This window comes from Lynx canadensis, chromosome X, assembly GCF_007474595.2.
Source record: "Lynx canadensis isolate LIC74 chromosome X, mLynCan4.pri.v2, whole genome shotgun sequence".
Lineage (NCBI taxonomy): Eukaryota > Metazoa > Chordata > Mammalia > Carnivora > Felidae > Lynx > Lynx canadensis.
In genome coordinates, this window is record NC_044321.2 from 18,068,516 (window position 1) to 18,080,196 (window position 11,681).

Sequence of the window (11,681 nt, forward strand, 5' to 3'; positions counted from 1 at the left end):
GGATCTTTTATTTCTTTTTTTAATGCTAATTTATTTTTAAGACAGAGAGCTGGGGAGGGGCAGAGAGAGAGGGAGGCAGATGATCTAAAGTGGGCTTTGCACTGTGACAGCCACAAACCTGATGTGGGGCTTGAATTCACGAACCGTGAGATCATGAACTGAGCCAAAGTCAGATGCTCAACTGACTGAGCCACCCAGGTGCCCACAGGATCTTTTATTTCTTAAAGCTGACATGACAACACTAAATAATCATTTATCAACATGACATTGGGAAAACTGGAGTCACTAAAATGACTTTCCTTTTTAGTTTTCCCATTGCTGTCAATACACCCCAAGTCTCTGGGTCTTCCTGGTTAGAAAATGTAGATTCTTTGGTCTTACTTGATTTGTCTATCCTCGTTTTTATGACATGGGTCCCCAAAGCTGGATGTTTCATCGTTTTAACTCCTCTTCAGATTGAACCTCTTTTTCCCTATTAGCCTGTCTCATCATCTATAGAGTAAGCCTTGATCTCTTCGACTCTGGATTATCCCAACAGCGTTATGGCATGTTTTTCCAACTTTGGCATCTTTCCACCACTGTCTGTCTTACATGACCCTGGAATACTACTTTGATTTCATTACGGACCTGCTGAAGGAACTGCAGTGGCTCCCAAGTGCCTGCCACATCAAAGCCAAACACGTCCAGTTGGCTTTCATAGTTCTGTTCAGTCTTACTCAACTGTACCCAACCAGTTCTGAGTTCCTACAACTCTCCTAGACTCACCCTAAGCCAGGCAGTTGTCCTCACTTCCAACCCACACTGTTATGCCAATTACTGACTGTGTGGCTTTGCTTTGGATTTTCCTTCTATGATGTGACCCTCTTCATACTCCTCCCCCGGAGATTATTCAGTCTCATCTTTATTGTTCAGGATCCACGTCGAGTTCCACCTCCTCCAAATTTTCCACAGACTTCCCTAGGACTCCAGTACTCTCTCTCTCTCTTTTTTGAATCTCCAACTCCTTTACATTACATTCCCTTCATTACTATGCAGTTGAGTCCTTAATTGTTCTCAAACTGTTGAAGACTTTTAGTTTTATATCCATAGCTAATCTTCTGGATCCTTATATTTCTTTGAAAAAAACCTTTTTTTGAGAGAGAGACAGAGCATGAGTGGGGCAGGGGCAGAGAGGGAGACACAGAATCCAAAGCAGGCTCCAGGCTGTCAGCACAGAGCCTGACGCAGGGCTTGAACCCATGAACTGGAGATCATGACCTGAGCCAAAGTCAGACACTTAAGCGACTGAGCCACCCAGGCACCCCTGGGTCCTTATATTTCTTATGTATCTCCATAGCACCCAGCGGTATGTTGAAGATGCTTGACATTTTTCGATGACTTGTTTATAAAAGGTAAGACTAAGTAGCAGTTCCATTAAAGAGACTTCTTTGGGGTCAGTGCTGGGTCAGATATCTCAAATAAGCACACACAATGTAGTTAGAAATTTCTAGAGCAGGGGTTGGCAAACTTGGACCCATGGGCCAATTACGGCCTGCTGTCCATTTTTGTAAAAACTGTTTTATTAGAAAACAGCCATGCTCTTTCCTTTATGTGTTGTGGGTGGCTGGTTTTGTGTTACTGTGGCCAAACTGAGTAGTTGAAGCAGAGACCTTATGGTCTGCAAGGCCTAAACCATTTAATGTCTGCCCTTTTACAGAAAAAAGTTTGCTGACCTTTGATCTCGAGGACACAGTACAGTGTCCATTGGTTCTTACTTACTTAAAGTCCATCTTAGTTACATCCTAGTCCACAATATCTTTTTGGATGTAAGGTAAACCAACTGGTAGCAATATTATCTTCATAATTTTGAGATGTCTTCAAAGAAAATTCCAAAGCATATCTGATTTATTTTAAACTAAAGAGATTTAGGGAAAAATGGAAAGCTACTTTATGTTACTATCTTGGAGGTATTCCTACTGCCAGAAGGAGGAGATTTTCAGCCTTTGCACATTGGAATAAGTCTGCTTATGGGGAGTAAAGTTATTTTCCCTCCTGAGAAGATACTTGGAAAAGAGTAACAACCGTAATGTGTTTTCAGAAGCCTCTTAAATGATTTATGAAGCAAAGACAATACTATAACAATGCTGTATAATAAGGCAAGAATATAAGAAGAAACAGAACAAGAAAAAATGAGGTAATAGAGAATGCCAGAAACAACTTCATCTCAACTAACTTCTGAGGAAATTAAGGAATCACATTACAAAAGCATCTTCACAGTCATGTTCAGATGGTTTATCTTCATCAAAAGCAATAGCATCATATCACCTTTCCTGCTTCCTGTATCCTTGTACTTTCTGTGACCTGTTAATTCTTTTCTTAGACATTCTCTTTATCTTTCTACTTTTCTTCATTCCTGTTTCTACTTACTTAGTAGCCACTCATTGGGAACCTTCCTGAGGCCCATAAATACTCTTGGAACTAGTCTCTAATTTCCTCCTCCTGCTATGCACCCCTGCCAGATAATTCTTTTACAAATATGATTTTGTCATTTTCCTGCTCACAAACAGTCTTTAAATACAGTTTAAACCCTTGGCCTGTTGCTCAAGACTTCAGAAATCCGGCACCATCCTCTCTCCCTGCTGGCCTCCCACTGCTGCCCGTTATCCACCACACATTATCCCTGCTCAATGTCTTGCTTTTTCTTTTCTCTCAAATATGTCTTTGCTTCCATTTTCTCCCGCACTTAGAATTCCCCGCATCATTTCATGTCTCCTAGTTCTTTTCATACTTCAAGGCTATATCATGTTTCCAGACAAACTTCAAGTCAGGATTAAGTAGATTATGGTGCAGGAACAAACAGTACAAAGACACTTTCTTTTGTGTTCCTGCTCCACGTCCCATGTGAAAGTGGGGGTTCAAAGTGGGACTCTGCTCCTAGTTATTACTCAAGGACCAGGGTTTTGGAATCTTTATCTCAACACACGCTCACATGTTCAGCATCGGGGTAGGAAAGAGAGGTGAGGAAATGTCCACTGGATCTTAATGCAGCATCTTAAATTATTCTTAAGACTCTTAAAAACTTGCACTGGGTTTTTAAAGCTTCCACAAGGATGTGACATCTGTCACCTCTGCTTGCATGTGGTTGGTCAGAGCAAGTCACATTAGCTTTGCCTAACTTCAAAGTCCATGGAGAAATCTCCTCCTATCTGAGGCCCTGACTAGGGGTAAGGCAAGCAACGCACTTAGGGTGCAAAATACTAACTTCTCATGACCATACTCAATAAGGGATGATTGATTGATTTTTTTTTTTCCTGTTCGAATGAGTATGGTGGAATTTGATAAGGGCTATTCCAAGCATTATATCATTTGAGTTAATACATTGGTTGATTTCTAGGCTTATACACTATTCTCTTGATTTAAGAAATTTGTCTAGAGGGGCGCCTGAGTGGCTCAGTTGGTTGAGTGTCTGACTCTTGATTTCGGCTCAGGTCATGATCTCGCAGTTCGTGAGTTCGAGCCCCCATCGGGCACGCTGCTATCAGCATGGAGCCTGCTTCGGATCCTCTGTCCCCCCTCTCTCTGTCCCACTCCTGCTTGTGCTCTCTCTCTCTATCAAAAAAAAAAAGATAAATAAACATTAAAGAGATTTGTCTAGAAACCTTCCTAATTTACTCAAGTTGTGGAGTTATGCACAACAATCAAACCTTCTACTCTGGGGATTAGAATAATGGATGTTACTCCTGATGAAGGTTTTATCTGATCTACTAAAACTGTTTGTCATCCACTGAGTCTAAAATTACTCTTCAGTATAATTTGGAGCAGTTAAGGTGGTAGGCAATGTGTAATCGGAATGGAAACATAATTACTGGGATTCTCTTCTCTTTTAGGTGAGGTGCAATTCCTACAGACCAGAAGCTGCCCGAGAACAAGTCCAAATTGGTGCTCACAGTCCCCCTCAGTTTAGGTAAATGGGCAAATCGGTGGTCCTAATTTTTAACTGTGCGTCTCCCACCTCCTCCCCAACTCAGCCATCCCAGTGCTGTACCACATAGGAGATCTGAACAAAAGCCCTTATTGTGAACAGCGATATCTCCATTTTGCAGACAGGAATATCTGGCCAAACAGAACCGAGCATCTTTTCTTTCATTAATAGGAAGCTAGTTTAGTCAGAATACTTTCAAAAAAAATTTCTGTAGTAGGCATTTACTCATACCTCTAGTCTAGTGCTGTATCGAGATCTGTGAGATAGTGCAAGACTCCAAGGATAATTTAGAATCCAATTCGTAGCTTTAGTATTAATTCCCATTTGTTATCTTCCAGGTTTTGAAAGGTACCAATCCACGGGTGCCAAAAGCACCATGGGTGCTCAGTAAACTGGAATATTTGACTTATCCAGCCCCCTACTTTTTTATGTCTGGGCCAGAAAATGTCTTTCTCCTTAAGCAAGGATGAGAGTTTATGTGCCTTAAAACACGTAGAGCTCTGGTTTCTTTTGTGTCCTAGGATATCCTATTTAATGCCTCTTGTTCTTTCATGCAGTCAACCGGCAGACATGAATGAATGCCCACTTTCTGAATAGCTCTGAACACAAAAGAGGATGTATGGTGGTATTTAGCTATTAGAATTCATATCTAAAGTCAAAGCTCTACATTTTGGCTTTTAGTTTGAATCATTTTTGAAAACAATTACTTCACGTGAAGGGAAGAGGATTATGAATTACAATCTTATTTGTCAGAATGTACAAAAAATAATAAGAAAAAATAAAATTAAAGTTAGTATACTTACCCTGTGCTAGGTTTCTTGCACAGTTTGAGGGAGCTTTTCTGTAGTTGGGGTCAGAGAATTATAATGGGAAATCCAAGAAACCATAATAATTTTTATTGAGTCTTTGCCTAGAACATGTCATATATCTGGATATGTTTGCTTGATGTTTAAGTGACGCCATCAGCACAGTGCAGGAAAATTGCCTAAAATTTCTCCTGTATTTAAAAATCTTATTCCTAAAAGTTTGCTTTAGAAATGTTTCAGGAATTGACTATAAATTACCCAGTAGCATAAAAATCTAATCACTGTATCAGAAATTCTCCCCCACTGGGCTAAACTGTCAAAAATGCTGACACTCTCTAATGGACTAAAATATTCTCCCACTGGCGAATGGTACAAAGGAAGCCACACAGTAGATTAATTACTTAACAGATAAGATTGTAGAAACTAATTTCCTTTTAGTAACTAGTTGCTGGTAACGTTGGATTTTAGCTGATAATTTGCAGAGTATACTTACTAATTATCAGCTAAATTCTCTTTTTAACATTTGCCCAGGGTGAACCACACTATGAAATATGCATTCCTACCCATACATCCCAGCTAAAACAAGAAGTTTGGATACAGGCCAATATATTCATTCAAATGCCCATAGGTAACAAAGTCATTAGGGAAGAAATAGTTAATAACTGAGAAAGCTGAGTCTCTAGTCAACCCTTTGAACATGCAGTTGAGTAAGAAATAGATGAGGGGGCAGTTTTTGCTGGCTTGTTAGTGATGTCTGCGGTAACTATAGATTTTGAGTACAGCAGAAATCACACGATGGAAATACCTCTGCCGTAAGGCAGTTAAAATGAAAGTGCTGAGTAGGAATCCACAGTCTTTACTGCAGTCAGAGAACTTGCAAGAACACCAGGTTTTGGAACTAACTTCAGTAAGACATTACTCATCAATAACAGGTAGACACCATTCATTAGTTTGTTACCTCGACCAGATTCTAGGTAAATATGAACCTTCAAACATAATAGGAATTAAGGAAAGCATTTTTTGTAGATTGAATGAAGTCTTTAAAGATAGTTTATAGATAGTAAGAACATGGATGAATCTTGCAGACATAATATTGAGTGAAAGAAGTCAGGAACAAAAGAGTGCATATTGTGTGATTCCATTCATATGAAGTTAAAAAACAAGCAAAATGAATCTGTGGTGATAGAGGTCAGACTAGTAGTTTTCCTTGGAGGTTCTACTTGTAGGGCACACAGTGGAGCCTTCTAGGTGCTGGAAATACTCTGGGTGGTAGTAACATGGGTATATATACGTGAACAAAATTGATAAGCTTTACATTTTACTTTGTATCAGTTATACCTTCCATAAAAAGTGGGAAAAAATAGAAAACCTAAGTATTTCTGGTACATCCTTAAATTTCTAGGAGTCTATAAATTTATAGGGCTATACAGTTGTATGTATATACAATTTATAGGAATTGCAAACCCTACAGTTTATAGAAATTTGAGGGTATTGGGAAGATTCGTAAGAGCATGTGCCTGGCATTCAGGAGGTGCTGGTTCTAGCCTCAGCTCTGTTAATTTCTTTGGAATTTTACTTCTCCATTTGGGGCTTCATTTGTCTCTCCCATAAACAGCTGAGATGAATGCAACATCTCTGAGAGCAGTATGGCTGCTGCAGTTGTATCCAGAACCTACTGATATGGAAGAAGTGAATAACATGGACTGTGTGACATATCTTTTCCAGGGTCAATGGTGCAATTAGCAACTTTGAAGAGTTCCAGAAAGCCTTTAACTGTCCATCCAATTCCACGATGAACAGAGGCGTGGACTCCTGCCGACTCTGGTAGCCAGGCCGCTGGTGTAGGCCATCCTGGGAGCCGTATAGCGCCAGGAGGGGCCACACCGAACACTCATCGCCACCGCTTTCGGCCTTTGTTCCCCTGAAGACTCCTATTTTTAATGCATCTTCATTATTTGGGTGTTGCTTGGATGTGAACATTATTCAAATTTTAGGGCTTAAAAAAAGGGAATAGAAGAAGTGAACCAAGTATGTTTCTTTAGAAAACCAAACCAAAAAATAAAATAAAATAAATCCCTAGGCTACTTTTGTTAAAATATTATCTGCTGAATTGTTGCTTTTGTCCATTTTAGTGTAAACAGCTAAGTGGTACACACTATTTTAATCTACAGGTTTGCAGAGAGCCTAAGTAGAATGTATCCAGAAAAGAAATTCAGTGTATGCATTTTGTAACCCTCCATGATGAGGACATGTTCCTGGATACCTGGTCGGTCTTACTGCTCTGTAGAATGCAGTACTAGATTTTATGTATTATCATTCATAGCATTTATTAACTATGGTAGTTAGATTAGAAATATGTTGGAGCTTCATTTTACAATTTTTGATGAAATTTTTGCCTTCATCTTTGAGGTCTGTTGGGTTGCAAATGCCTCTCACAGCTTCTGTCTGACGTAGCTGATTGCCCTGTTCAACTCGGCATGAACAGAGCTGGCGAAAAGGCTACTTGAGAAAGGATTTCAGTTTCTCAAATAGAAAAAAGAAAAATGGATGTGTTTTTAAGGCCCAGAAGAAGTCAAAACTCCTACTCACTAGGAGATGAAATCTCCAAAATTGGATCTATTCTGCCCAAACCTCAGTGATTATGTCTGTGTGCTGGGCACTTCTTCAGTCCAATTCCTGTTTGTCTTGTTACCCTCATGTATGTGCATTCTTCTGTTTCTGAAACGAGCAGGCACTTAGAAAATGATTTTCTAATTCTCCAGTAAGAATGTATGGCTTCCATTCCCCCTTTAGTGCAGGTGACCAGATACCGCTTCTCTTTTGGCTCAGTTAACATGACCTCTCTTTGAAAAAAGCGTTTTGAAAAATTTCTTGATTGGAGACATTTTAAACTCTATTGATTGATTTAAAAATTCCTCACATGTCCAAAGGAAGATAATTTTTTCTGTCCAAGTCTTCTAAAGAGTCTGTAAGGAAGAGCAGTGCTGGGTTTTTGAGCCTCAGAACTTTATCCTTTCGGGTGAACCTCTCCATGTCTTTTTAGAGTGTGTAGGGGAAAATCTTAATGGCCTTACAGTGGTTACCTGGCATTTCCAGTTTCTTAAAATAGCCATCCTCCCTTTACATTATTCATTGTGTATGTGGTTTGGCGTTAAGTAGGCCACAAGGAAAAATCTCAGAAGCAGAATGACAAACTCAGACTAACCGTGGGAGACCATTTTGCATCCCTGTGATTTATTTTCCTTCTTTTTTTTTTATTTTAAATGTACGTGTGTGCCATGTCCTTTTGTAAACATGGGAACTTCCAAAGGGACAAAAATGCAGGGGCACCACCATGAGGAAAACAATTACCTGTGTTGTTAGTCAGAGGACAGTGATTTTCCCGTTGATTTGTTCCTCTCTAAATGAATAAACTTTGGAAGGGCAGCTACCTTTTCCTCCTCTTAACCAAGGCTTAATGTGACCTTAATGTGACTTATTTTTAAAAACAAGTGCTGTTAGGTTAGGGGTGCTGGAAGTGTACAGGCGTTTTCTCTGGAGGAGCCATTCTGATTTGCTTTAGACATACAAGATACTCCTTGTTTTATCCCCCTCCTTGGACATTTAGAAGCCACCGAGGTTTGTTATGCTGGTATGAATGGCATTTTCCTTCTAGATTTCTCTTTTTAAACTCCCAGTAAACACATTCCTGCAGGTCAGAGAAAGTGACTAGAACTATGACTTTGGAAGTGGGAATCATGCAGTCAGTTGTCAGTTGAGGAAGACTAGTTAGTGATCGGTTTGGGCCCTATAGTTTCTAAATGATGTGGCTACTTTGTCCTGATTAACTTTATGTGCTATAACTCAGTTATACTAAAAGTTGTAGATACGAGGACCATTATTAAAACAAGATAAACCCAAAGCAGGAGTACCAAGTCATCGCTACAAGCTACAACAGTTTTCTGGTAGGATTGGATTTCCACATACATGCTCAAGTTTAAATTTTCGATTATACTCTTGTTACTTCTCTTCAATACAGGTTGCTAAAGGAAGCAGACACTGATTAAGTGCTAGAGGGAAGAAGGGAAAACCCAACTGGAAAGAAAGGTAAAAAAAAAAAAAAAGTAGGGAGAAGTTGGCCTCAGAATGTGATTAGGAAGAGAAGACAGGATTTGGGCAATCCTTGCTAAGCATATCCATTGGAGCCGAGCCATCAAGTTTTACAAAAATAATTATGGTAAATTAAAAGGAAATTAGATATTGTATCACATACTAGGACTGCCATAACAGACTTTCCTGATTCATATACCAGATGTTCTACCAGTGAACTATTGTCTGCGTGTTGGAAGGAGTTTTGGGAAAGTCTCCCGGAATAGTCGAGGATTTTGTATAAATAAAGTGGTATTATTTGAGCTTATCACCATTGCCTAAAGTTTGTTGAGCTTTTCACCAACCATACAGCATTGGCCTCCTATTTCCATTTTTTCCTTTTATGAGACAGACTTGGACATGACTAATGCAAGCTCGGATTCGTAAATTATCCTGAAGTTTATTCAGTGCCTTTCCTCAATGGAGCTTAAAGCATAGCACATAAATTTTATCTTATTTAGCCCTGGAGCATCGCTAAGAAGCAATGAGGAATGCCGGCTTGCTGCACAGGTTATGCTCGTGCCAGAGAAGTGGAGAGAGGTTTGAAATTGCTTGTCAAGTATCCCAGGATCAGGAAAGGCAGAGTCTTTGTTCTTTGGGCAGCTGACCTCTGCATTAACCTTCATCCCTTAGATGACCCCATTTCTAAATACATTTATTCTCTCAGTATTTGTGCAGTCACTTAGCATTTGATGGGGCTTCTTCCTTGATATTTCTAACATAATGTTTCAATTGCCTATTAAGCTAATGAAGAATACATGATTGTTTCATGCAGCAACATTTTCCTCACCAGTGGCAGTGCCCCCGCTGGTTTGAAGGAAGGTATTCTTGGATTATGCATTTTATATCTAAATGGTCATTGTATTTTCTTCTCTGACTTGTAAAACAATGTGAACGATCATTTTAAGGACAATAAAAAGTTGAAGATTTTCTGTTTCCTCTATTTTTTTAAAAAACTTGCAATCTATTGTATCTGTTAACATACTCAGTTGTGTTTTAGACAATACTATTTGCCCCAGAAGTATGCAAAGTGCTCTAGTAGACTACGTTTCTTGGTCTAGGAAAGTGGGATTTGAATGCAGTAACTTTGTAGACACTGAGAGATTTACGAGGTGGTCGTTGTATTTTCTTTTACAATATAAGCCAGCAGATGTGGTTTATTGCTTATGCAATAATATTTCCATTGAGGAAAGGAGAGGCTTCTGAGGGAACGATCAACCATGATAGGGCCGATCTTACTAAAGTGATGATGCCATCAGACCAGAGTCTGTATGTGCTGTCAACTGTCACTCATTCAACACACCATAAGTGAACACCGGTTTTGTTTACATCACACAACTAGCTGTATTTGGGCAGATGATATGCTGTCCCTGGCCTCGCTGAACAGTCTGGTCTTACATGGGAGACAGGTGTGTACACTGTTAGAATCACCCTGCTTTGTGACAAGTGTGGTGATATTCAAGGACATTAGGTTCTGGTTTGGTGCACAGAGAAGGAATTGCTCAACTCTCCTCTGGTGGATGCTGTCAGTGCTCTCTCTGCCCAAATCCCAGCAGCTCCCTTTTCCTGGGCACCCTAACGTCACCTTCAGTCTGCTTTTTTTCTAAGTGGCTGTAGCTCTCCACGATAACTACCCTCATGCTACTGGAGCCTCTTTGCCCCGTGCACGCCAGAGAACTGGCAATGCCTGGGATTTTATAGCCCCTGGCGACCTTTGGACAATGCAAGCCTGTCTGCTTTTCCCGAGTCCAGACAAATCCAGAAGCATATCATAGAATTCAGACTAACTTCTCTATCGGCGCATATTTGAGGTTATGTTGGCAGTGCAAATAGAGCCCCCTGTTGATAATTTTAATCATCTTTCTGGCACTGATAGGTTCTAAGAAAAGTACTGGTCTGTAGTAGGTGTGCCATAGGGACTATGTACAGGAGAGAGCAGACAGGATACAGAGCTGGTGGGTAATAAGTGGCTGAGCATGGCCTGTTAGTGCCCCTCTTAGAGAGTTTACACTAGTTTCTGAGCTGACCCTCCAATAAGAATTCTTGTGTATAGGGTAGTGGCGGAAGGAAAGATGCATAGAAGTGACAGTTTATGAGTTATCTCTGGAGCATGGACAGGAAGGAGAGGCTTTAGGGGAATGGAGGCAAAGAGTCTAGAATTTTTTGTGCTATGGTCTGTATGATAGATTTTATAAGATCCCTAACAAGTATTGAGTGTGATTCATTTGTTAGATATATAAGTGGACCTGATCAAAACTTGAAGGAGGCAAATGTTACCAATTAGGTTTAAGTTATTTGCGTGTCCCTCAAGTTCAGTTCTTTTTCTTAAAAAAAAAAAAAAAATTTTTTACATTTATTTATTTTTGAGAAACAGAGTGAGACAAAGCGTGAGCGGGGGAGGGGCACACAGAGAAGGAGACACAGAATCTGAAGCAGGCTCCAGGCTCTGAGCAAGCAGTCAGCACGGAGCCTGATGCGGGGCTTGAACCCACGAACTGCAAGATCATGACCTGAGCCGAAGTCGGACCCTCCACCGATTGAGCCACCCAGGTGCCCCCAGTTCTTTTTCTAATTAAGATCACACTTGCTGTTGAAACAGATTATCTTAATAGCTTAAGCCAATTTAAGTTGATTTCCTGTTTTCGTTTCATACAGAATAGGTGTTGATGGTCATTGAGCCTCTCTCTTCCAGTTGGTGATTTAGGGACTTGGGTTCCTTCCATGTTGCGATTCAGCCATTTTCACCATGATTGAATGCATGTTGATCTTACAAGAAGCTGGTGGAG

At 40.1% G+C, this 11,681-nt stretch overlaps 1 protein-coding gene across 1 annotated transcript in view; it reads left to right on the plus strand.

Moving 5' to 3' along the window:
• PHEX (phosphate regulating endopeptidase homolog X-linked) overlaps nt 1-9,824 on the plus strand; it is a 228,066-nt gene extending 218,242 nt beyond the window's left edge. The window contains exons 23-24 of the mRNA XM_032592115.1: nt 3,867-3,943; nt 6,493-9,824. Coding sequence (XP_032448006.1) covers nt 3,867-3,943; nt 6,493-6,595 — 180 coding nt within the window. The 3' untranslated portion in view covers nt 6,596-9,824. The remainder of the gene's footprint in view (nt 1-3,866; nt 3,944-6,492) is intronic.
• The last annotated feature ends 1,857 nt before the right edge of the window (nt 9,825-11,681 follow it).